This window comes from Salvelinus namaycush, chromosome 3 (assembly GCF_016432855.1).
Source record: "Salvelinus namaycush isolate Seneca chromosome 3, SaNama_1.0, whole genome shotgun sequence".
Taxonomy (NCBI): Eukaryota; Metazoa; Chordata; class Actinopteri; order Salmoniformes; family Salmonidae; genus Salvelinus; species Salvelinus namaycush.
The window spans coordinates 15,777,946-15,805,746 of record NC_052309.1 but is presented as its reverse complement, the minus strand read 5'-3'; the positions used below and the strand labels follow the sequence as shown (position 1 = coordinate 15,805,746).

The window sequence follows — 27,801 nt, the reverse complement described above, 5'->3', positions numbered from 1 at the left end:
AACAAATCACGACTGAGATGATTGACAAGAGGTGAGCCTGACGGGCAGTCATTGGGTTAGTTGCCGTGGGGATTAGGCCTGGCCTCCTGACACACACTCTCTCCCCTGGGATCCCCTAATGAACACACACTTCCATGATAACACGGCAGGACCCCGGGCAGACCGACGAAATGCCTGAATTAAAAGCCTGCTTCCATGGCAACAGGCTCAACCGCGTGGCGGAGGCGCAGTGGCACCCCTGAACCCTGTATTTATCTGGGAGCTGTGACAAGTGCTCTGAAGTGGAAAAACAGACGGAGGGCAGGAAGAGAAGAAAGAAGAAAATAAAAAAGAGAGAGCGAGGGGAAGAACGATAAAGCTGCATTCTTTCAGAAGGCAGATTTAAATTGGTTACATGAGCTGCTTGCTACATCTTCATGGTGTGAAAGGAGGTGAGATGCTTTCCACACCCTCATGGTGTGAGAGGAGGTGAGCTGCTTGCCACATCCTCATGATGTGAGAGGAGGTGAGCTGCTTGCCACATCTTCATGGTGTGAAAGGAGGTGAGCTGCTTGCCACATCCTCATGGTGTGAGAGGAGGTGAGCTGCTTGCAACATCTTCATGGTGTGAGAGGAGGTGAGATGCTTGCCACATCCTCATGATGTGAGAGGAGGTGAGCTGCTTGCCACATCCTCATGGTGTGAAAGGAGGTGAGATGCTTTCCACACCCTCATGGTGTGAAAGGAGGTGAGATGCTTTCCACACCCTCATGGTGTGAGAGGAGGTGAGCTGCTTGCCACATCCTCATGGTGTGAAAGGAGGTGAGATGCTTTCCACACCCTCATGGTGTGAGAGGAGGTGAGCTGCTTGCCACATCCTCATGGTGTGAAAGGAGGTGAGATGCTTTCCACACCCTCATGGTGTGAAAGGAGGTGAGATGCTTTCCACACCCTCATGGTGTGAAAGGAGGTGAGCTGCTTGCCACATCCTCATGATGTGAGAGGAGGTGAGCTGCTTGCCACATCTTCATGGTGTGAAAGGAGGTGAGCTGCTTGCCACATCCTCATGATGTGAGAGGAGGTGAGCTGCTTGCCACATCTTCATGGTGTGAAAGGAGGTGAGCTGCTTGCCACATCCGCATGGTGTGAGAGGAGGTGAGCTGCTTGCCACATCCTCATGGTGTGAAAGGAGGTGAGATGCTTTCCACACCCTCATGGTGTGAAAGGAGGTGAGATGCTTTCCACACCCTCATGGTGTGAAAGGAGGTGAGCTGCTTGCCACATCCTCATGATGTGAGAGGAGGTGAGCTGCTTGCCACATCCTCATGGTGTGAGAGGAGGTGAGCTGCTTGCCACATCCTCATGATGTGAGAGGAGGTGAGCTGCTTGCCACATCCTCATGGTGTGAGAGGAGGTGAGCTGCTTGCAACATCTTCATGGTGTGAGAGGAGGTGAGATGCTTGCCACATCCTCATGATGTGAGAGGAGGTGAGCTGCTTGCCACATCCTCATGGTGTGAAAGGAGGTGAGATGCTTTCCACACCCTCATGGTGTGAAAGGAGGTGAGATGCTTTCCACACCCTCATGGTGTGAGAGGAGGTGAGCTGCTTGCCACATCCTCATGGTGTGAAAAGAGGTGAGATGCTTTCCACACCCTCATGGTGTGAGAGGAGGTGAGCTGCTTGCCACATCCTCATGGTGTGAAAGGAGGTGAGATGCTTTCCACACCCTCATGGTGTGAAAGGAGGTGAGATGCTTTCCACACCCTCATGGTGTGAAAGGAGGTGAGCTGCTTGCCACATCCTCATGATGTGAGAGGAGGTGAGCTGCTTGCCACATCTTCATGGTGTGAAAGGAGGTGAGCTGCTTGCCACATCCTCATGATGTGAGAGGAGGTGAGCTGCTTGCCACATCTTCATGGTGTGAAAGGAGGTGAGATGCTTGCCACATCCTCATGGTGTGAGAGGAGGTGAGCTGCTTGCCACATCTTCATGGTGTGAAAGGAGGTGAGATGCTTGCCACATCCTCATGATGTGAGAGGAGGTGAGCTGCTTGCCACACCCTCATGGTGTGAGAGGAGGTGAGCTGCTTGCCACATCCTCATGGTGTGAGAGGAGGTGAGCTGCTTGCCACATCTTCATGGTGTGAGAGGAGGTGAGCTGCTTGCCACATCTTCATGGTGTGAGAGGAGGTGAGCTGCTTGCCACATCCTCATGGTGTGAGAGGAGGTGAGCTGCTTGCCACATCTTCATGGTGTGAGAAGGAGGTGAGCTGCTTGCCACATCTTCATGGTGTGAGAGGAGGTGAGCTACTTGCCACATCTTCATTGTGTGAGAGGAGGTGAACTGCTTGCCACATCTTCATGGTGTGAGAGGAGGTGAGCTGCTTGCCACATCTTCATGGTGTGAGAAGGAGGTGAGCTGCTTGCCACATCCTCATGGTGTGAGAGGAGGTGAGCTGCTTGCCACATCTTCATGGTGTGAGAGGAGGTGAGCTGCTTGCAACATCTTCATGGTGTGAAAGGAGGTGAGCTGCTTGCCACATCTTCATGGTGTGAGAGGAGGTGAGATGCTTGCCACATCTTCATGGTGTGAGAGGAGGTGAGCTGCTTGCCACATCTTCATTGTGTGAGAGGAGGTGAGCTGCTTGCCACATCTTCATGGTGTGAAAGGAGGAGAATGTCTGTCTGTCACTAGTGTGATCTGGGATTTCATAAAAGGGCCTCACAGAGGTAAAGCAAGGGAAGGGTCTGACCTCACAGGTGGCTAGAAAGTATTTTCTCTCCCTCTTCTCTGTCTCTATCCCTCTATCCGCCCCTCCTCCCTTACTTCTGGTCTAGTCTCTCTCAGTGGTCGGAGATGAGTGAGCTTTACAGAAACCACGAGGAGCCAAAATGGGGGTCTCGTTCTCCTTCACCAAACCACTACAACAGCTTCTCAGATGACATTTTCCCTCTGCTCTTGATTAAGGACATTAAATATGTGTTACAGGTGTCCAGCGAAGACAAGAAGACTGGTCTCGCCACGAGAGTAACAGATGTGATGGTAATTCGTAACTCTCTTGCATTGTGTTTTTAAAGAAAGAACTTTCTAGCCAGCGATCCCAGTTGATTGATGTTTATTCTGACGATAGAAAACAAGGAAGCACATTAGGTGTCCAGGACAACAGCATGCTGATGGCTGTGGATGCGTGACTCGTCGCTTACATGTCAACATCAGAATGGGGCTTGTAATCAACAGTTATAACAATGACACAAACGAGACAACGTACAATATGTGGAAGTAGATAAAGGACAGGCCATCAGATGTGCAGAGCTCGATGATGTTGATGGCTGTAGAGTCGGGCTTTGAAACAACTGTGTCTTGGCAGGGAGTTAACACGACCATTACACTTACAGCATACTAGCTAACTCACTCAATAACATACAGTACATACATACAAAAGCACATCACTGAAAGCCCCCAATATCTAACAGGTACCATACACATATAAATACATCAGGACATGTACATTGTGAACTTGTACACATTGTAAATATTAAAATAGAATACTGCATTTCAGAAAGTGACCCACTGCTTACAGGCCAATATCAAACTGGGAAGAATTGACGTTCGATCTCCCCCTTATCTGCAAGCGTAACCAATGGCATCACACTTTATTGATATGTAAATTCAACCAACTAAATCGAATACATATTTGTGTGGAAACATAACCAACCCTGTTACATATGTATGTGGATGGAAACATATGTAACAATGACTTTTAGGGGTGCCTGGTTTGCGTTTAATGTATTCAGAGGATAGGACTTATTTAAATGACTCAATTGCTGTGCTATTTCAGAAACCTCAATGCCAGTATTTCAGTCCTCTCAGACCAAAGCTCCATTGGTAATGTTGGTGAGGGGAGCCAAAATAAATGTCTGCTGCCGCTTGTTTTCTTTGTGTGTGTATGTATTTGTGTGTTTTCATGTGTGTGTGTTCAAGTGTGTGTGTGTGAATGTGTGTGTGCGTGTTCATTTGTGTGTCAAACTGTGTGTTTGTGCCACTATCTATTGTTACATCAGATATTAATGTGTAGCATTGGATGTAGATGTGTGAAGGGTCTGTTAGGCGTGAAGGCATGATTCCTCCTCTGTCTCAACACAGCCCGTGGAGGAACACATACCGACCCTGTGTCTGTGTACTGAGGAGGTTTCTGTTTCTTCTTCACAAAAAGAAGGTATGCTAACAGAGGGGATCGAGTTTGGCTTGGGACGCCATAATGATGTCATGTTCTGGTTTAAAACATTGTTTTCTTGTTATAGAGGCATCGTAACAACCAGTTTTGCCCGCTGGGATTGAATCAATGCAGCTTATTTTGACTATTACGGGTCAGCATCAGTGGATCATTGATGTCAGGGTAGGTTTTAAACCACCAAAACACACACCAACTGGTGCTTTTAAAAACAGCCAGTCATAAACCAGTCTTTTTTGTTACACTACATGCATCACACTACATGTATAAACCTTGATCAACTTTTCAGTATTATGTGCCTCAATATAACATAAATCCAATGATTGGAAAAGTACAGGTAAGAAAAACATGGAAGCAGATAACTATTGTAAAAGGTCAACTGTAGAAGTATGTAATCTCAGATGATCATACTGCAATTACGACCATGCTCCATTAATGTGGTGGGTGTGTTGCATGGATGTCATTACGTATAACATGTTGATAATCCCTTTTAAAACAGCACCAGTGGGAGAATAGAAATGAACCATGTTTCCATTCACAGTATTTATGTGAGTAAAGTCATACCGTAAAAAAAAGAATCACGACAGCTGTGATGGAAACGGGTCGTTTCGGTACAATTTTATAAATGCCGACAGATCATTTGTTTGTTCGACATGGTGTGATCTTTTTGTGTATGTAAAATTAATTATGCGAGAAATGGTGGTGCGCAAATATTGCTATGCAGTGCTATGGGGAGTTTCTCCCATTCTTCTCTATGTAAATGAGATATTTCAGGTTTTTAAGTTAAATACATTTGCAAATTTTTTTTTTTTTAACTGTTTCTGCTTAAATGGAAGAATTATTATGTGTAGATTGATGAGAAGAAATATATATTTAATCTATTCTAGAACAAGGCTGTAACATAACAAAATGTACTGTAATAACCATCATATCAAAGTAAACTTGGAGTTAAGCGATGATGTGGTGTGTGGTCCTCTCACTATGACACAGGAAACCATGAAGTTTATTAGGCTACAGATGAAATCAGTTATGATGAACTTCACAAGGTGGTGAAATTGCAAGGTGATATTGATGCCAGTGGCGGTCGGTGACGTTTAAGATCAGGGAGGACAATATATTTTTTCTGCCTTATTTCTATTACAGCATATAGTCTTTTTTAAATGTATTTTATTTCACCTTTATTTAACCAGGTAGGCCAGTTGAGAACAACTGTGACCTGGCCAAGATAAAGCAAAGCAGTGCGACAAAAACAACACAGAGTTACACATAGGATAAACAAAAGTACAGTCAATAACACAATAGAAAAATCTATATACAGTGTGTGCAAATGGAGTAAGGAGGTAAGGCAATAAATAGGCCATAGTAGCGAAGTAATTACAATTTAGCAAATTAACACTGAAGTGATAGATGTGCAGATGATGATGCGCAAGTAGAAATACTGGTGTGCAAAAGAGCAAAAAAGTTAATAAAAACAATATGGGGATGAGGTAGGTAGTTGGATGGGCTATTTACAGATGGGCTGTGTACAGCTGCAGCGATCGGTAAGCTGCTCAGATAGCTGATGCTTAATAACTTCTTATGGCTGCAAGGGGCAGTATTGAGTAGCCTGATAAAATGTGTCCATTTCAAACGGCCTCGTACTCAATTCTTGCTCGTACAATATGCATATTATTATTACTATTGGATAGAAAACACTCTCTAGTTTCTAAAACCGTTTGAATTATTTCTCTGAGTGAACCAGAACTCATTCTGCAGCACTTTTCCTGACCCGGAAGTTCAAAGTCTGAAATCGATGCTCTCTTCCTCTTCCTGCCTATAAATGGGCACAAGAGCTATTAGTATACATGCACGTCATACACCTTCCTCTGGGTGTCAAGAAGGCTGTGAGAGAAGAAATGAGGTGATTATCTCGATCTGGGATGGAATAAATCCTCTTGGAATGACGTGTACCCCATTTCCGGTACTCTGAAGAACGCGATTTGGACAGTGGGGTTGCCTTTTGTTTTGCTGACGTTATAGGCGACTATTAGTTCCGGCTTTGATTTTATTTGATACATGTCACCATATCATCGTAAAGTATGTTTTTTCAATATAGTTTCATCAGATTATTGAAATTTTTTCGGGAGTTTTGCCGTGTTCCGTTCTCTTCCGTTTGTTTACATGGAGAGATCCGTGCAACCCGGCTAGCGCGCTTGCTAAATGGAGAGAGAAAGTTGCCATTCTGAATCCAAACAACGACTCATCTGGACAAAGGACACCTTGTTCAACATTCTGATGAAAGATCAGCAAAAGTAAGACCCATTTTATGATGTTGTTTCATATATCTGTCGTAGTCGCCGGCGCCCAAGTGTTTCTGGCTATTGTGCTAAGCTAATATAACGCTACATTTTGTTTTCGCTGTAAAACACTTAATAAATCGGAAATATTGTCTTGCATCACAAGATGCCTGTCTTTCATTTGCTGTACACTATGTATTTTTCAGAAATGTTTTATGATGAGTAATTAAGTATTTGACGTTGGTGTCTGTAAATATTATGGCTGCTTTCGGTGCAATTTCTGAATGTAGCTGCAATGTAAACTATGATTTATACCTGAAATATGCACATTTTTCGAAAAAAACATATGCTATACAATAAATATGTTATCAGACTGTCATCTGATGAGGTTGTTTCTTGGTTAGTGGCTATTTATATCTTTATTTGGCCGAATTTGTGATAGCTACTGATGGAGTCAAAAACTGATGGAGTAATAAAAGTGTCTTTTGCTAACGTGGTTAGCTAATAGATTTACATATTTTGTCTTCCCTGTAAAACATTTTAAAAATCGGACATGTTGGCTGGATTCACGAGATGTGTACCTTTCATATGCTGTATTGGACTTGTTAATGTGTGAAAGTTAAATATTTTTAAAAAATATCTTTTGAATTTCGCGCCCTGCACTTGAAGTGGCTGTTGTCATAAGTGTACCGACGTCGGGCTTGCACGCCAAACAGGTTAAAAGTTAGTGAGGGAGATATGTCTCCAACTTCAGCGATTTTTGCAATTCGTTCCAGTCATTGGCAGCAGAGAACTGGAAGGAAAGGCGGCCAAAGTGGGTGTTAGCTTTGGGGATGACCAGTGAAATATACCTGTTGGAGCCCGTGCTACGGGTGGGTGTCGTTATGGTGACCAGTGAGCTGTGATAAGGCGGAGCTTTACCTAGAAAAGACTTATAGATGACCTGGAGCCAGTGGGTCTGGCGACGAATATGTAGCGAGGGCCAGCCGACGAGAGCATACAGGTCGCAGTGTTGGGTGATATATGGGGCTTTGGTGACAAAGCGGATGGCACTGCGATAGACTGCATCCAGTTTGCTGAGTAGAGTGTTGGAGGCTCTCATTTTGGATTGGAGATTCTTAATATGAGTCTGGAGGGAGAGTTTACAGTCTAGCCAGACACCTAGGTATTTGTAGTTGTCCACATATCCTAAGTCAGAACCGTCCAGAGTAGTGATGCTAGTCGGGCGGGCGGTTGCGGGCAGTGATCGGTTGAAGAGTATGCATTTAGTTTTACTAGCGTTCAAGAGCAGTTGGAGGCCATGGAAGGAGTGTTGTTGTCACGTTCCTGACCTGTTTTCTCTTGTTTTGTATTTATTTAGTATGGTCAGGGCGTGAGTTGGGTGGGTTGTCTATGTGTTGTTTTCTATGTTGGGGTTTTGTGTGTTCGGCCTGGTATGATTCTCAATCAGAGGCAGCTGTCAATCGTTGATTGAGAATCACCTGATTGAGAATCATACTTAGGCAGCCGGGGTTTCACGTGTGTTTTTGTGGGTGTTTGTATTTCGTGTCAGTGTTCGTGCCACACGGGACTGTTTTCGGTTAGACTCTCTTTGTTATTTTGTTTCGTTAGTGTTCAGGTTATTTTGTTAATAAAACATGGACACTTTCCACTCTGCGTCTTGGTCCGATCCCTACACCTCCTCTTCAGACGAAGAGGAGGAAATCTGCCGTTACAGAAACACCCACCACCAAAGGACCAAGCGGAGTGGAAAAGGGCAGCAACAGCAGCAGCAGCAGCGGCCAAAAACCCAGGACTCCTGGACTTGGGAAGAGATCCTGGACGGCAAAGGACCCTGGGCTCAGCCAGGGGAATATCGCCGTCCCAAGGCAGAGTTGGAGGCAGCGAAGGCAGAGAGGCGCTGGTATGAGGAGGCAGCGCGGCGACGCGGTTGGGAGCCCGAGAGTCAGACCCAAACATTTCTTGGGGGGGGGGCACATGCGGAGTGTGGCAAAGCCGGGTAGGAGACCTGAGCCAACTCCCCGTGCTTACCGTGGAGTGAGAGGGCGTCGTACTGGTCAGACACCGTGTGATGCGGTGGAGCGCACGGTGTTCCCAGTACGCGTGCTTAGCCCAGTGCGGGCTATTCCACCTCGCCGCACTGGTAGGGCTAGGTTGGGCATCGAGCCGGGTGTCATGAAGCCGGCCCAACGCATCTGGTCTCCAGTGCGTCTCCTCGGGCCGGCGTACATGGCACCAGCCTTACAAATGGTGTCCCCGGTTCGCCAGCATAGCCCAGTGCGGGCTATTCTACCTCGCCGCACTGGCAGGGCTACGGGGACCATTCAACCTGGTAAGGTTGGGCAGGCTCGGTGCTCAAGAGCGCGTGTCCTCCTTCACGGTCCGGTAATTCCGGTGCCAACTCCACGTACCAGTCCTCCCGTGGCAGCCCCCCGCACCAGGCTGTCTCTCCGTTTTCTCTCTCCAGTTGCTCCCACCTGTCCAGCGCTGTCAGAGCCTTCCTCCTCTCCAGCGCAGCCAGAGTCTGAACTGCCTGCCTGCCCAGCGCTGTCTGAGCTGCCTGCCTGTCCAGCGCTGTCTGAGCTGCCTGCCTGCCCAGCGCTGTCTGAGCTGTCCGTCTGTCCCGAGCCGTCAGAGCTGCCCGTCTGTCCCGAGCCGTCAGAGCTGCCCGTCTGTCCCGAGCCGTCAGAGCTGCCCGTCTGTCCCGAGCCGTCAGAGCTGCCCGTCTGTCCCGAGCCGTCAGAGCTGTCCGTCTGTGTTGAGCAGCCAGAGCCGTCCGCCAGACAGGAGCAGCCAGAGCCGTCCGCCAGACAGGAGCAGCCAGAGCCGTCCGCCAGACAGGAGCAGCCAGTGCCGTCCGCCAGACAGGAGCAGCCAGTGCCGTCCGCCAGACAGGAGCAGCCAGTGCCGTCCGCCAGACAGGAGCAGCCAGTGCCGTCCGCCAGACAGGAGCAGCCAGTGCCGTCCGCCAGACAGGATCCGCCAGTGCCGTCCGCCAGACAGGATCCGCCAGTGCCGTCAGCCAGCCAGGATCCGCCAGTGCCGTCAGCCAGCCAGGATCCGCCAGTGCCGTCAGCCAGCCAGGATCCGCCAGTGCCGTCAGCCAGCCAGGATCCGCCAGAGCTGTCCAGCCAGGATCAGCCAGAGCCAGCCAGCCAGGATCCGCCAGAGCCAGCCAGCCAGGATCCGCCAGAGCCAGCCAGCCAGGATCCGCCAGAGCCAGCCAGCCAGGATCCGCCGGAGCCGCCCGCCAGCCAGGATCTGCCCCTCAGTCCGGTGCTGCCCCTCAGTCCGGTGCTGCCCCTCAGTCCGGTGCTGACCCTCAGTCCGGTGCTGCCCCTCAGTCCGGTGCTGCCCCTCAGTCCGGTGCTGCCCTTTGGTATAGTGGGATTAACATGGAGGGTGGTTGTTAGGAGGAGGCCACGGGGGCGAGTAAGGAGGCGGACAAAGACATTGTTAAGGTGGGGTCCACGTCCCGCGCCAGAGCCGCCACCGCGGACAGACGCCCACCCAGATCCTCCCCTAGAGTTTTAGGTGGTGCGCCCGGAGTTCGCACCTTGAGGGGGGGGTTATGTCACGTTCCTGACCTGTTTTCTCTTGTTTTGTATTTATTTAGTATGGTCAGGGCGTGAGTTGGGTGGGTTGTCTATGTGTTGTTTTCTATGTTGGGGTTTTGTGTGTTCGGCCTGGTATGATTCTCAATCAGAGGCAGCTGTCAATCGTTGTCCCTGATTGAGAATCATACTTAGGCAGCCGGGGTTTCACGTGTGTTTTTGTGGGTGTTTGTATTTCGTGTCAGTGTTCGTGCCACACGGGACTGTTTTCGGTTAGACTCTCTTTGTTATTTTGTTTCGTTAGTGTTCAGGTTATTTTGTTAATAAAACATGGACACTTTCCACTCTGCGTCTTGGTCTGATCCCTACACCTCCTCTTCAGACGAAGAGGAGGAAATCTGCCGTTACAGTTGTATGGCATTGTGTTGTATGGGATAACTGCTGTTCATACCCAGCGCAATGTAGCATCGATAGTTTTAGGCTTACATGTTACTTAAATTGTCCTCATACCATAATGAGGTTGCTACAACCTGGCCTATGAATTAATGTTTACAACATAGGTACACAGGCTCGGGAGAAAAATTTTAGTAGTCAAGGTGACAGACCTACTCTTTCTCACCTTTTCCCTTCGCTTGTGGACTTCAGTGCTAAACACATCAGCTGTCTGTGACCAGGTGAAAAAACTTTTCCAAGCCAAACCTTCATATCATAACCGCTAACCGCTACACACAGCCTACCTACAGCGTAAGTAAACCCACTACAATCATGCAGTACAGTGTAGGCAGCAAGCAGTTTAGCAGTTACAGTTTAGCAGGCCGTGGTGGCAATAAATTAATAAAACCAAAAGCTTACAAGACTTAGAAGAATTCCAAGTTTGGATAGCCATATCCAGCTAGCTAACATAGCATTCCTCTCTGAGCCAGGCGTTTGAGTAGGCTAAACTAGCTAGTGAACAAAAAATACAATGTAATATAGCTAGCTCTCTTTCTCTCTCTCTCACTAATGCTTGTCCTTCCTTTTTAAATAAATATATTTGTTCAAAACGGTTAAACTATTGTCTTTCTCTTTCTTTGAGTCAATTACTCAAGACATTTTATGCACTGCAGTGCTAGCTAGCTGTAGCTTATCCTTTCAGTACTAGATTCATTGATTGGGTGGACAACATGTCAGTTCATACTGCAAGAGATCTGATATGTTGGAGGATGTCCTCCGGAAGTTGTCATAATTACTGTGTAAGTCTATGGAAGGGGGTGAGAATCATGAGCCTCATAGGTTTTGTATTGAAGTCAATGTACCCAGAGGAGGACGGAAACTAGCTGTCCTCCAGCTACACCATGGTGCTACCCTACCCCTGCTGTTAAGGCTACTGTAGACCTACATTGCAAAACAGTGTGTTTTAATCACTTATTTACCATAGTTCTATCTAAAAAGGACACATTTTTTAATGTTTCACTTTATTTTTATGAAATTCAATGAGGAGGATGGCCCTCCCCTTCCTCCTCTGAGGAGCCTCGGTTGCCGTTTGACACTCTTATCCATAATAATCTCATTAAGTAGTCTAGCCTACCTGCACAGCCTACACAAACTGTACCTGCAAGCTGTTGGTAAGAGCGCACGTGCCAAGACCAGAGTAGGCACATTTTGTAGGAATCGACGCTGGAGACGAGAACCAAGTACAGGGAGTGAACATTTAATACAAAACTGACATGAAACAGAACAGGAACAGTATCTGGACATGGGAAAAATAAGACATCAATGACAATAATGCTGACACAGGGAACCAACTGAGGAACAGACAGATATAGAAGGGCAATCAACAAAGCAATGGAGTCCAGGTGAGGCCAATATTGCGCAGCTGCGCATAATGATGGTGACAGGTGTGCGTAAGGAAGGGCTGCCTGGTGCTCTCGAGTGCCAGAGAGGGGGAGCGGGAGCAGGTGTGACTTTGGTGGAAACACACCACTGGTGGGAAAATGAAAATCTGTTGCCAGTTGGATGGAAACCTAGCTATTGTTGTCCTCAGAAAACATTCATAATTTTGTAGTAATACTATTGCGATTTTGACATACATTTGGTATTTGATTAGGATCCCCATTAGCAGCTACTCTTCTACTCTTCCGCAGCTACATTCACGATACAAACTGACCACCAGCAATTGCGTCTTCAGAGGCGATGTTCAATCCAGCAACATATAATGACCTTCCTTCAGTAATAAAGTACCAGAGAAAATAAAAAAGCTGCTCACAGGATCCAAGGTCCATACCAAGTCAAACTGTGTGTGTGTGTGTGTGTGGGTGTGTGTGAGAGTACAGTATTATGTTTTGTTTTATTAGAATGTGTGATGTGAATCCTTGCGTAGCTCTACTCCTGGAAAAGACAGCTTTCCATGAGAATCCATCTAAATGATTTAACATAGTGCTGTAAGACATGGGCAGAATTGACACATTGACATGGGCCACAGTCTCTCTACCATGCCAGTGCCTTCCAGCCTGCCTGCCTCACTCACTCTGGCCTGGAATGGCATGGCATGGCCTGGTCATAGGCATCCAGTAAAAGAGTCACAGAGAGAAATGACAACCCACTGGATCCAAACCCAACAACCCTCAACAGCTCTTCTCCCTCTCCCTCCCTCTCTGTCTCCCTGTGGCTGGAATACGACAGATATTTCCTCTGCAGTGACCCTGCTACATATTTCTGCAGATGCATATGCAACCACAGACTTGGGCCCATCTGTTTATCACTAGCCGGGTTCCTGAAGCGTTTGTGTGAGAAAATGCCTGACAGACAGAGAGAGAGAAAAGGCTCTCAGGGTCAGTTGGGGTGTTTTTCTCTTCCTCAACAGCTGTGTTTTACTTCAGAAAATAAGAAAAATATGCATAATAGACTGGTGTCTTCATTTTTCAAGTGAGGTAAGTGTGTGTGAGTAATTAATGGTGTTGGATACCTGCCTCTCTCCACAAGCGGTGGCGGTCAGCCTAGGCTTCACTTCAATACAGTACCCCCTCCCGTCCCTTTTCATTCCAAACTACAATCTGTCATTCTATTCAGACTTCATTATCCTTGGTTGATGATGACAGTGATTCTCTCTGCCCCGTCAGCGCACAGCTGTGTTGCTACAGTAACAGTAAGGCCTTGATGAGCACAGGTGTGTCATCACAATTGTGCTCCTGTTGAGGCTTAATTATCCCACTGAGCCAATCAGAGAGAAGCTTGATTGGCATCACTCTGAAACAAAGTGTTGGAATCACCAATAGAAAAAGCCTAAAGAGAGTTTTCCAGAGAGTTTGGCCCAAACTTTACTCCATTTAGTAGGTCAGTATTTCTCATTGGGGATAAAAGCAAGGCAGTTCCACTCACTTAACTCAGCTTTTCCGGGTCAGTCGCAGGCCTTTTGAGGGTTCAGACCTGTGAAGAACTCACTCCAAAGCACACTAATTCTGTCACACACTAACTCCCTCCCCCTCTTTCTATTTCTCTCTCTCTCTTTCTCTTCCTGTCCCTCTCCTCCTTTCATCCTCCCTCCTTCTCTCCAAGTCCCTCTCCCTCCTTCTCTCCCTGTCCCTCTCTTCCTTTCATCCTCCCTCTTTCTCTCCCTGTCCCTCTCCTTCTTTCATCCTCCATCCTTCTCTCCCTGTCCCTCTCCTCCCTCTTTCTCTCCCTGTCCCTCTCCTCCTTTCATCCTCTCTCTTTCTCTCCCTGTCCCTCTCCTCCTTTCATCCTCCCTCTTTCTCTCCCTGTCCCACTCCTTTCATCCTCCCTCTTTCTTTCCCTGTCCCTCTCCTCCTTTCATCCTCCCTCTTTCTCTCCCTGTCCCTCTCCTCCTTTCATCCTCCCTCCTTCTCTCCCTGTCCCTCTCCTCCTTTCATCTTCCCTCCTCTCCCTGTCCCTCTCCTCCTTTCATCCTCCCTCTTTCTCTCCCCGTCTCTCTCCTCCTTTCGTCCTCCCTCTTTCTCTCCATGTCCCTGTAATCGATGACTCAGGCCTTAGAATTCACCACAACATTGTCAGGTTGTAGAATAGGGACGATGTGGGGTAGGGAAGGGTGCTACTTGGCAGATGGAGGATAATACACAGTGACACAGTTTAGAAGCCCTGCTCTTATTGCCGATAACTACACGTTGTCCCTCCCTTACCCACATTGTGATGACTGGCCAGCCTTCAGGAAATACCCAAACATGGCCATGAAAAGCCCAGTGAGGCAGCAGCTGAAAGAGGAGTGCTTTTCTGGGCATTAGAAAGTGTGGAACAACTCAGTATTATTATAAGAGAATGACTAAGACAAGCTACTGAAAAAACAATGTTCTATTCTGACATAAAGAGAGTTTGACATAGGATATAACTTCTACTTCTAGTTATTGGCATTGTCTAATTTAGTTCAGTAAGGCATCCTGAGGGGTTGGCATATCTGAGCCAGATACAATACCATCTTAAAGCAGATTTATTTTTTATTTTATTTCACCTTTATTTAACTTCTTCGGGGTAGGGGGCAGCATTTTCACTTTTGGATAAATAGCATGCCCAATTTCAACTTCCTTCTACTCATCCCCAGAATATAAGATATGCATATTATTAGTAGATTTGGATAGAAAACACTCTGAAGTTTCTAAAACTGTTTGAATCATGTCTGTGAGCATAACAGAACTTATGTAGCAGGCAAAACCCCGAGGACAAACCATTCCGAATTTTTATTTTTTTGAGGTCACTGTCTTTTCAATGAGTTTTCATTGGGACACCAAATTTCTAAGGGACTTGTTTGCAGTTCCTACCGCTTCCACTGGATGTCACCAGTCTTTGGAAATTGGTTGAGGTTATTCCTTTGTGTAATGAAGAAGTACGGCCATCGTAAAAGAGGGTCACTTGAAGTAAATTGTTTGAGAGAGGCACATTACCAAAAAAGTTGCGTCAGTTTGTTTTCTTTTTGTATTGAACACAGATCATCCCGTCTTCAAATTGATCGATTATTAACGTTTAAAAATACCTAACGTTGTATTACAAAAGTAGTTTGAAATGTTTTGGTAAAGTTTACATGTAACTTTTGATATATTTTGTAGTGACGTTGCGCAAGTTGGAAGCTGTGTTTTTCTGGATGAAACGCGCCAAATAAATTGACATTTTGGATATATATCGACGGAATTAATCGAACAAAAGGACCATTTGTGATGTTTATGGGACATATTGGAGTGCCAACAAAAGAATTTCGTCAAAGGTAAGGTATGAATTATATTTTTATTTCTGCGTTTTGTGTCGTGCCTCCAGTGTTGAAATATGCTACTCTCTTTGTTTACTGTTGTGCTATCTTCAGATAATAGCATCTTATGCTTTCGCCGAAAAGCCTTTTTGAAATCTGACATGTTGGCTGGATTCACAACGAGTGTAGCTTTAATTTGGTATCTTACATGTGTGATTTAATGAAAGTTTGATTTTTATATCATTTTATTTGAATATGGCGCTCTGTATTTTCCCTGGCTATTGGCCATGTGGGACGATTGCGTCCCACCTACCCCAGAGAGGTTAACCAGGTAGGCCAGTTGAGAACAAGTTCTCATTTACAACTGCGACCTAGCCAAGATAAAGCAAAGCGACAAAAACAACAACACAGAGTTATACATGGGATAACACAATAGAAAAATCTTTATACAGTGTGTGCAAATGAAGTAAGGAGGTAAGGCAATAAATAGGCCATAGTGGCGAAGTAATTACAATTTAGCAATTAACACTGGAGTGATAGATGTGCAGATGAGGATGTGCAAGTAGAAATACTGGTGTGCAAAAGAGCAGAAAAAAACTAAAACAAATATGGGATGAGGTAGGTAGTTAGACAGATGGGCTGTGTACAGCTGCAGCGATCGGTAAGCTGCTCAGATAGCTGATGCTTAAAGTTAGTGAGGGAGATATAAGTCTCCAACTTCAATGATTTTTGCAATTCGTTCCAGTCATTGGCAGCAGAGAACTGGAAGGAGAGGCGGTGAAATGAGATGTTGGCTTTGGGGATGACCAGTGAAATATACCTGCTGGAGCGCGTGCTACGGGTGGGTGTTGCTATGGTGACCAGTGAGCTGAGATAAGGCGGAGCTTTACCTAGCAAAGACTTATAGATGACCTGGAGCCAGTGGGTTTGGCGACGAATATGAAGCGAGGAGAGCATACAGGACGCAGTGGTAGGTAGTACATGGGGCTTTGGTGACAAAACGGATGGCACTGTGATAGACTGCATCCAATTTGCTGAGGAGTGTTGGAGGCTATTTTGTAAATGGCATCGCCGAAGTCAAGGATCGGTAGGATAGTCAGTTTTACGAAGGTATGTTTGGCAGCAAGAGTGAAGGATGCGTTGTTGCGAAATAGGAAGCTGATTCTAGATTTAATTTTGGATTGGAGATGCTTAATATGAGTCTGGAAGGAGAGTTCAGTACTGTCTTTTATCGATGGCGGTTATGATATCGTTTAGGACCTTGAGCGTGGCTGAGGTGCACCCATGACCAGCTCGGAAACCGGATTGCATAGCGAAGAAGGTACGGTGGGATTCGAAATGGTTGGTGATCTGTTTGTTCACTTGGATTTCGAAGACTTTAGAAAGGCAGGGCAGGATAGATATAGGTCTATAACAGTTTGGGTCTAGAGTGTCTCCCCCTTTGAAGAGGGGGATGACCGCGGCCACTTTCCATTCTTTAGGAATCTCAGACGATACGAAAGAGAGGTTGAACAGACTAGTAAATAGGGTTTGCAACAATGACGGCGGATAATTTTAGGAAGAGAGGGTCCAGATTGTCTAGCCCAGCTGATTTGTAGGGATCCAGATTTTGCAGCTCTATCAGAACATCAGCTGTCTGGATTAGGGTGAAGGAGAAGCGGGGGGAGGGGCTTGGGCCATTTTCCTATAGGGGGTGCAGAGCTGTTGGCCGGGGTTGTGGTAGCCAGGTGGAAAGCATGGCCAGCCGTAGAGAAATGCTTATTGAAATTCTCGATTATCGTGGATTTATCGGTGGTGACAGTGTTTCCTAGCCTCAGTGCAGTGGGCAGCTGGGAGGAGGTGCTCTTATTCTCCATGGACTTTACAGTGTCCCAAAACTTTTTGGAATTAGTGCAGGATGCAGGATGCAAATGCAAATTTGCAGGATGCAAATTTCTGTTTGAAAAAGCTAGCCTTTGCTTTCTTAACTGACTGTGTATATTGGTTCCTGACTTCCCTGAAAAGTTGCATATCGCAGAGACAATTCGATGCTAGTGCAGTACACCACAGGATGTTTTTGTGCTGGTCAAGGGCAGTCAAGTCTGGAGTGAACCAAGGGCTATATCTGTTCTTCTAAATTGTTTGAAAGGGGCATGCTTACAATACAACTTAGATACAATACAACTTAAATCTCAAATCCAGGCCACTTAAAAGATACAACATCTTAAGATTCTAACAATCACTATTAATACAGTTTTTTATTAAAACAAGCTTCCAGGAATGTGGTTGATGGTGGGAACCATAACACATCAGGAACAATGGTAATTGAGTGTGAGGAAACTAGCTCTAACAGTCCCTGCAGCTCTACTACCAAACCTCTCCTTCAGAGCAGGACAATTCTAATCTTCCCTGCAGGAAGTGCAATTGAAGGATTTCCTTCAACTTTATCGGTGGGTAAAAAAAGACACACAATGAGGCTGGAAAACATTTGGTTGTTTTAAGAGCTGTACATCGTATTGCTTTGTCATGTTGTTTGCGGCATAGCCAGCTCTATTCGTTAAGATCAGGAGTGAGGAGGGCTTGGAGTTGCCATCTGTTAAGGAGGAGTAGAGACATGGGGTCCCAGTGTATCTGACATTATGGGGCTACAGCTTTAGGCTCTGCTGCTCAGTAGCTCCAGCGACACAACAGTTCTGCATTTTCAGGCTGACTTTCAGGATAAGTGTTTGTTAACCAGTTAAAGTTACCTGCTTTACTTGACTGTTTATGTTCATTCATTGGACGACCAAATACCAGAGAGTCACTGTAGCTTTGAGCCATAACCTTTGACCCTTACCTCAGCAGCAGGGATTCCTTCTGGGGGGCGGCACTGAAGAAGCACTTCCTGTTCTAGAGACACTTCCTTTCCCAGAGGCTCCTGGTCAAACGTCTTCCTGAGATCTGGAGAAAGACAAACCATAGATAAACATTATGTAACATATTCCTCACATGACATGGCACTGATGTCTTTGACATGGTAACTGACGTCTTTGACATGGTAACTGACGTCTTTGACATGGGAACTGACGTCTTTGACAGGGTAACTGACGTCTTTGACATGGTAACTGACGTCTTTGACATGGGAACTGACGTCTTTGACATGGGAACTGACGTCTTTGACAGGGTAACTGACGTCTTTGACATGGTAACTGACGTCTTTGACATGGGAACTGACGTCTTTGACATGGTAACTGACGTCTTTGACATGGTAACTGACGTCTTTGACATGGTAACTGACGTCTCTGATATGGTAACTGACGTCTCTGACATGGTAACTGACGTCTTTGACATGGTAACTGACGTCTTTGACATGGGAACTGACGTCTTTGACATGGGAACTGACGTCTTTGACAGGGTAACTGACGTCTTTGACATGGTAACTGACGTCTTTGACATGGTAACTGACGTCTTTGACATGGTAACTGACGTCTTTGACATGGTAACTGACGTCTCTGATATGGTAACTGACGTCTCTGATATGGTAACTGACGTCTTTGACATGGTAACTGACGTCTTTGACATGGTAACTGACGTCTTTGACATGGTAACTGACGTCTTTGACATGGTAACTGATGTCTCTGATATGGTAACTGACGTCTTTGACATGGCAATGATGTCTTTGATATGGCAATGTATTTGATTAAAAAAAGGCTTTGAAGCTTGTAGACTGTCGTTTCTCAGTACACAGCTATAATATTTCCTGCATTTAGCAGCGTTTCCCAAACACGGTCCTTTTGGTTTTTGCCCTAGCACTACTGAATCAAATAATCAACGGATCATCATCAACCAAAACATGCACTCCTTGGAATCTCTCTCTCTCTCTCTCTCTCTCTCTCTCTCTCTCTCTCTCTCTCTCTCTCTCTCTCTCTCTCTCTCTCTCTCTCTCTCTCTCTCTCTCTCTCTCTCTCTCTCTCTCTCTCTCTCTCTCTCTCTCTCTCTCTCTCTCTCTCTCTCTCTCTCTCTCTCTCTCTCTCTCTCTCTCTCTCTCTCTCTCTCTCTCTCTCTCTCTCTCTCTCTCTCTCTCTCTCTCTCTCTCTCTCTCTCTCTCTCTCTCTCTCTCTCTCATGCTACACTGAAACCCAAAGCTCATAAGACATATATCATCAGCTGCTGGGACACAGGCTGACAGAGGAGCAGAGAGGGAGCTGTAGCACTACAATTGCAAGAGAACAGACTCAGTGGAGCATCAAGTACACAGTCGTACACTCAAACTCCAGTGACAGTACTTTCCACAGCCTGCAACATCCCTGTTCTGCTTTTGAACCACACTAACTCCCTGACACAGAACATTTAATCAAACAGAGTAACCACATTTACAGAATAGTCTAGAATAACAATGTTCCTGTATAGCAAAAAACTCAAGTTAATGCAGTAGTGAGTTAATACAGTAGTGAGTTAATACAGTAGTGAGTTAATACAGTAGTGAGTTAATACAGTAGTGAGTTAATGCAGTGGTGAGTTAATGCAGTGGTGAGTTAATACAGTAGTGAGTTAATACAGTAGTGAGTTAATACAGTAGTGAGTTAATACAGTAGTGAGTTAATGCAGTGGTGAGTTAATGCAGCAGTGGTTATTTTTGTTTCTATTTAAAAAAATGTTGTTGAGTGTGTGTATGAATTTAAATATTCATGCAGTTCGATTCTTGTTTAGACATATTGAAAATCCGGTCACCAAATATAGAATATAGCCCATAGTGTCTACTAGCACACACACACACACCACGCCCACAGTAACTCCCTGCCACAGTGTGTAATCCCTGAGAATGGGCTGGAGGAGCTGATATGAACCCTACTCTGACTATCTCTGGTAAACCAAGCATGGACCAGCCCTGCTTACAAAGCAAAGAAAGCCCAGAGCTGAATGGCAAGCCAAGCTGAAAATGATATATTCTCTATAAGTACACTGAGTCAAGGGTTTCCATGAACTCTTCCTCTGAGTTTTAACCCCTCAGCGGCCATCGGTACACAACCAAGAGAAAAGCAAACCATACACTTTCACATACTGTACAACACAGGAGGCTCATAGTAATGTGGAAACCATGTGTTTGATGTATTTGATACCAATCCACCTCTTTATGTCAGTTTGAAATGAAATGGTTCACTTCAGATCTTTCTGCTGTAGGGCCAGATACGCATGCAATCAGTGACCTATATGGACGGACATAGTGCATCCGGTATAAGAATATTACCCTTCAGAAAGTCAGAGACCGAGAGTCAAGGATATTTGTGATGTGGTTGTGATGTCGTGAGAGAGAGCTTCCTAATTTCTTTGGGTCAGAACTCCCGAACATCAGTTTTTACCTCAGCACCTCTCAGTATCCATGGAAACCACCCTTTGGGGTAGTTAAGCATTCCACCAACTTCTGTAGAAAGATTTAGTCAGATTCTCCTTAAATCAGGTCATTCTGGAATGTGATAAAATAGGGTTGCTGTAGACATCCTGTGCGAACGTAAAATAGGAATGTATGGTTGTAGATGGCTTTATCATTTTGTTTTTGGTTTCTGGAAGAAAGAAGATCTGCAGACACGCAGATCCAAAAATGCTCCACCAAGCTGGTTCAGAAATGGTCTCCTTGTCACCATTGTATTGTGAGCAAACTAGAACACACAAATGCCCACATCCACACAATCTGACTGCTACCCAGTGGCATGTCACGATCGTTGAAAAGAGTAGACCAAGGCTCAGCACGCATAGAGTTCCACATCATTTAAAAAAAGACAAACTCACTAAACAAAACAACAAACGCACAAACGAAACATGACACTACTGGAGTGCACAAAGGCAACTTACTGTAGATAAGATCCCACAAACACAAAAGGGAAATGGCTGCCTAAATATGATCCCCAATCAGAGACAACGATAAACAGCTGCCTCTGATTGGGAACCATATCAGGCCACCATAGACATACAAATTCACCTAGATAACCCCCCCAAGTCACCATCACGCCCCAACAAACACCGAGAAAAAACAGCTTACTATGTTCAGGGCGTGACAGTATCCCCCCCCCCCCCAAAGGTGCGGACTCCAACCGCAAAACCTGACTCAATAGGGGAGGGTCCGGGTGGGCATCTAGGATGCATGACGCAGGGCGTCGGGGGCGGCTCCGGTGCGGGGCGCATCACCAGAAACTCCGGACGGACCGTGGGTTGTCGCCAGAGGCTCCAGACCGCCGTCCATCGCTGGAGGCTCCGGACCGCAGACCGTCTCAGGAGGTTCCGCACCGTAGACCGTCTCAGGAGGGTCCGCACCGTAGACCGTCTCAGGAGGGTCCGCACCGTAGACCGTCTCAGGAGGTTCCGCACCGTAGACCGTCTCAGGAGGGTCCGCACCGTAGACCGTCTCAGGAGGGTCCGCACCGTAGACCGTCTCAGGAGGGTCCGCACCGTAGACCGTCTCAGGAGGGTCCGCACCGTGGCCCGTCTCAGGAGGGTCCGCACCGTGGCCCGTCTCAGGAGGTTCCGCACCGTGGCCCGTCTCAGGAGGTTCCGCACCGTGGCCCGTCTCAGGAGGTTCCGGACCGTGGCCCGTCGTTGGAGGTTCCGGACCGTGAAACGTCGCAGGAAGCTCTGGACCGTGAAACGTCGCCGGAAGGTCTGGACTGGGAACTGTCGCCGGAAGCTCTGGACTGGGAACTGTCGCCGGAAGCTCTGGACTGGGGAGGCGCACTGGAAGCCTGATGCGTGGGACCGGTACCGGTGGCACCGGGCTGATGACACGCATCTCAGGGCGAGTGCGGGGAAGAGGCACAGGACGTACTGGACTGTGGATGCGCACTGGAGACCTGATGCGTGGGACCGGTACAGGTGGCACCGGGCTGATGACACGCACCTCAGGGCGAGTGCGGGAAGAGGAACAGGACGGACCTGACTGGGGACACGCACTTGAGGGAGAGTGCGAGGAGTTGGCACAGGACGCACTGGGTTGTGAAGGTACACTGGAGACCTGGTGTGCATAGCCGGCATCAATTGTTCCGGAACTTTAACACACGTTTCAGGACGACTACAAGGAACTGGCACAGGTGGCATCGAACAGCTAACACGCTCCTCAGGGCGAATGCCGTGCATACTACGCCAAACCAACAGCTCTCTCTCTTCACTCTCCTCCAATTTGATCAACAACTCCTCGAAGGTCTCTAACTCTCCCCTCCGTTCACTCTCCTCTAATTTGTCCAATAACTCCTCGACAGTCTCTGACTCACCCCTCAACTTCGCCGACTGCTCCATGTGGCCCCCTCCAAAATGTTCTTGGGTTTCTGTGGCCTACCTCCCCGACGTCGTTGCTGTCTTCTCATGCTCCTAGGCGACTCCCGCCAAGGAAGGCGATCCTGTCCTGCCAGGATTTCCTCCCAAGTCCAGGATCCCTTCCCATCCAGGATCTCTTCCCAAGTCCAGGATACTTCCTCCTCCTGGGCACGCTACTTGGTCCTTTGTTGGTGGGATCTTCTGTCAAGATCGTTGAAAAGAGTAGATCTAGGCGCAGCGTGCATAGAGGTCCACATCATTTTAATAAAGAGAAACTCACTAAACAAAACAACAAAAGCACAAACGAAATGTGAAGCTACTGGAGTGCACAAAGGCAACTTACTGTAGACAAGATCCCACAAACACAAAAGGGAAATGGCTGCCTAAACATGATCCCCAATCAGAGACAACGATAAACAGCTGCCTCTGATTGGGAACCATATCAGGCCACTACAGACATACAAATTCACCTAGATAACCCACCCAAGTCACCGTCACGCCCCAACAAACACAAAGAAGAAACAGCTTACTATGTTCAGGGCGTGACATGGCAAGTCTGAATCTGCTGCTGACATAGAGAGAGAGAGGGAAGGAGAGGAAGAGAGGGGGGTAGGAGGGGGGAGAGATGGAGTGGGAAGAAGGGAGAGAGAGAGAGGGAGGAAGAGAGAGATAGAGAGAGAGAGAGAGAGAGAGAGAGAGAGAGAGAGAGAGAGAGAGAGAGAGAGAGAGAGAGGATCTCAACCAATGCTATTAAAGGGAAACTTCACAATTTTTCAACTTCATATTCATCATCTCCAGCAACACCCCAGCATCAGCATAGCCTACTAATTGCCTACTAATTGCCCACTAATTGCCTACTAATTGTCTACTAATTGGTTGATGATGTCATTGGAAACACTTATCTATATCATTTTTACTACAAAACAGAAATGCGCCATTTTCACATATGTTGATGTTGGGGTGGTGCTGGAGATGATGAATATGAAGCTGAAAGTTTTTCTAATTCCCCTTTAAAGAACTGTGATGTCGTGCAGCAGGCCGGAAGGCTTACCCCCCTTAGTCTTGGTGGTCTTTTGATTAATTGTTCAAAATTCTATTGGCTTGGGGGTAGAAGCTGTTAAGGAGCCTTTTGGACCTAGACTTGGCGCTCCGGCACCTCTTGCCGTGCGATAGCAGAGAGAACAGTCTATGACTTGGTTGACTGGAGTCTTAGAAAAATTATGGGGCTTCCTCTGACACCGCCTAGTATATAGGTCCTGGATGGCAGGAAGCTTGGCCCAAGTGATGTACTGGGCTGTACGCACTACCCACTGTAGCGCCTTATGGTTGGATGCCGAGCAGTTGCCATACCAGGCGATGATGCAACCGGTCAGGATGCTCTTGATGGTCCGTACAGCTGTAGAACTTTTTGAGGATCTGGGGACCCATGCTAAATCTATTCAGTCTCCTGAGGGGGAAAAGGCATTGTCGTGCCCTCTTCATGACTTTCTTGGTGTGTTCGGACCATGATAGTTTGTTGCTGATGTGGACACCAAGGAACTTGAAACTCCCGACCCGCTCCACTACAGCCCCGTCGATGTGAATGGGGGTATGTTCGGCCATCCTTTTCCTGGAGTCCACGATCATCTCCTTTGTCTTGCTCACGTTCAGTTGGCTTCATGATCTCCTGTCTCCTGTTAATCAATCAATCAAATGCCTTTATAAAGCCCTTTTTATATCAGCAGATAAAGTGCTTATACAGAAACCCAGCCTAAAACCCCAAAGAGAAAGCAATGCAGTTGTAGAAGCACAGTGGCTAGGAAAAACAGTGAAAAGGCAGGAACCTAGGAAGAAACCTAGAGAGGAACCAGGCATGGAGGACGATCCCCATAGAGAGAAGTACAACTGGAATAGAAACATGTCATTGATCATCTCACCGCTCCATATCCCCTGCAGGAAGAGAAGAGGTCAACTCTCATTCTCATTACAAATTAGGATCTAGAAATACTTGAATCAGTTATAGAACCCATTGCCCTTTATGGTTGTGAGGTCTGGTGTCTGCTCACCAACCAAGAATTCACAAAATGGGACAAACACCAAATTGACACTCTGCATGCAGAATTCTGCAAAAATATCCTTAGTGTACAAAATCCAGAAAAGAGCCGTTAAATTCTACAACCACTTAAAAGAAAGCGATTCCCAAACCTTCCATAACAAAGCAATCACCTACAGAGAGATGAACCTGGAGAAGAGTCCCCGAAGGAAGCTGGTCCTGGGGCTCTGTTCACAAACACAAACAGACCTCACAGAGCCCCAGGACAGCAACACAATTAGACCCAACCAAATCACGATAAAACAAAAAGATAATTACTTGACACATTGGAAAGAATTTACAAAAAAACTGAGCAAACTAGAATGCTATTTGGCCCTAAACAGAGAGTACACAGTGGCAGAATACCTGACCACTGTGACTGACCCAAACATAAGGAAAGCTTTGACTATGTACAGACTCAGTGAGCATAGCCTTGCTATTGAGAATGGGCGCTGTAGGCAGACCTGGCTCTCAAGAGAAGACAGGTCTGCCTACAGCGCCCATAAACCACAGGAATACGTTGGCCTCCCCAAGCCTCCCTACAGCTCCCAGCTAACACTACATCTGACTTCCATTATGCTAAGTGCATGGTGTTTGGCTACTTGTCATGCTAAATTAACAGAAATCTCAGTTATGTTTTTTCCCGACGCATTCTCTCTCTTAATAAACAATTAAACCCTGATTCAGACGTAAACTAGAGGACTGGCAACCAAAGACAATTACCAAGGTGAAACTTAATTAGTTTGACTAGTTTTACTAGTTTTGTGAGAAATAACAAGGCCACAAACAAATACAATTTCAGTGTAAGTCCCTAAGTCATTTGAGGGACATTCTTTGTTGTACCCATTTCAGGGTCTCTATGGGGTTTAATGACTGAATCAAAACACCTCAAGAATGATGGCAAGTCACTCTGAGAAAGGGGTCACAACAAGTAGAGAACATCACTGTGAAGTTGCATAGAAAGTAAAGCAAGAGCGATTAATTTTTAAAAAAAGCACTAGTGATCTATAAGATAGAAATATATTCGTCCCCCGAAGGGTACGTCAGGTCAAAGGTATCTCAGCGTAACCATGGAAAGGGAGGTGGAGTCTGGTAAATCACTGGCCAGTAAGAGTCAATGTCATAGTAACAGATGGGACCTATGGAGTGTAATAACTCAAAATAACGCACACACACAAACCCTCCTACACGCTGACGAAACACACCACGACAGCCCCACAAATCACACAATAAAAAGAATACCCCGGGTCCACAGTGCACAGCCTTCACTACTCCACCCGCCTCACAGTGTTAACTAACATTGATCATTGTATGCCCCCCCACCACCACCTAACCACCATCTGTATTTATCAGCCCTGAGTGCCCCTGATTAAACCATCTGTTTTGGGAAGAGGGTGAGCGGGAGGGGGCCAATGGGAAAACCATCACAGAGTTTCCACTAGTCTGCAGAGAAGGACTGTGGCTGTCTATGAGGTGGTCCTGGGAAACCAAGGGGGGGGGGGGGAAGAGAGAGAGAGAGCAATCCATTCAGGAAAATCTAATAGAAGGAGAAGAGAGAGGGAGCCATTCTAATAGGAGAAGAGAGAGAGATACATTCTAGTAGAAGAGAGAGAGATACATTCTAATAGGAGAAGAGAGAGAGATCCATTCTAATAGGAGAAGAGAGAGATCCATTCTAATAGGAGAAGAGAGAGAGATACATTATAATAGGAGAAGAGAGAGAGATCCATTCTAATAGGAGAAGAGAGAGAGATCCATTCTGATAGGAGAAGAGAGAGATCCATTCTAATAGGAGAAGAGAGAGAGATCCATTCTAATAGGAGAAGAGAGAGATCCATTCTAATAGGAGAAGAGAGAGAGATCCATTCTAATAGGAGAAGAGAGAGAGATCCATTCTAATAGGAGAAGAGAGAGAGATCCATTCTAATAGGAGAAGAGAGAGAGAACCATTCTAATAGGAGAAGAGAGAGAGATACATTATAATAGGAGAAGAGAGAGAGATCCATTCTAATAAGAGAAGAGAGAGAGATCCATTCTAATAGGAGAAGAGAGAGAGAGATCCATTCTAATAGGAGAAGAGAGAGATCCATTCTAATAGGAGAAGAGAGAGATCCATTCTAATAGGAGAAGAGAGAGAGATCCATTCTAATAGGAGAAGAGAGAGAGATCCATTCTAATAGGAGAAGAGAGAGAACCATTCTAATAGGAGAAGAGAGAGAGATACATTCTAATAGGAGAAGAGAGAGAGATACATTCTAATAGGAGAAGAGAGAGAGATACATTCTAATAGGAGAAGAGAGAGAGATCCATTCTAATAGGAGAAGAGAGAGATACATTCTAATAGGAGAAGAGAGAGAGATACATTCTAATAGGAGAAGAGAGAGAGAGAGATACATTCTAATAGGAGAAGAGAGAGAGAACCATTCTAATAGGATGAAAAGAGAGAGATCCATTCTAATAGGAGAAGAGAGATATCCATTCTAATAGGAGAAGAGAGAGAGATCCATTCTAATAGGAGAAGAGAGAGAGATACATTCTAATAGGATAAGAGAGAGAGGATACATTCTAATAGGAGAAGAGAGAGATCTATTCTAATAGGAGAAGAGAGAGAGATACATTCTAATAGGAGAAGAGAGAGAGATACATTCTAATAGGAGAAGAGAGAGGGATCAATCAAAAAGGAGGAGAAGAGAGAGATCCATTCTAATGGGAGGAGGGAAGAGAGAGATCCATTCTAATAGGAGGAGAAGAGAGCATGATCCATTCTAATAGGAGGGAAGAGAGAGATCCATTCTAATAGGAGGAGAAGAGAGAGGGATCAATCAAAAAGGAGGAGAAGAGAGAGATCCATTCTAATGGGAGGAGGAAAGAGAGAGATCCATTATAATAGGAGGAGAAGAGACCATGATCCATTCTAATAGGAGGAGAAGAGAGAGGGATCAATCAAAAAGGAGGAGGAGAGAGATCCATTCTAATAGGAGAAGAGAGAGATCCATTCTAATATGAGAAGAGAGAGATCCAGTCTAATAGGAGAAGAGAGAGAGATCCATTCTAATAGGAGAAGAGAGAGATCCAGTCTAATAGGAGGAGAAGAGAGAGATCCAGTCTAATAGGAGGAGAAGAGAGAGATCTATTCTAATAGGAGGAGAAGAGAGAGATCCATTCTAATAGGAGGAGAAGAGAGAGATCCATTCTATTAGGAGGAGAAGAGAGAGATCCATTCTAATAGGAGGAGAAGAG

General features: G+C 46.1%; 1 protein-coding gene across 1 annotated transcript in view; it reads right to left on the bottom strand.

Moving 5' to 3' along the window:
- LOC120044821 (netrin receptor UNC5C-like) overlaps nt 1–27,801 on the bottom strand; it is a 182,812-nt gene that overhangs the window by 81,020 nt on the left and 73,991 nt on the right. The window contains exon 6 of the mRNA XM_038989492.1: nt 18,046–18,149. Within this exon, the coding sequence (XP_038845420.1) occupies nt 18,046–18,149 (104 nt within the window). The remainder of the gene's footprint in view (nt 1–18,045; nt 18,150–27,801) is intronic.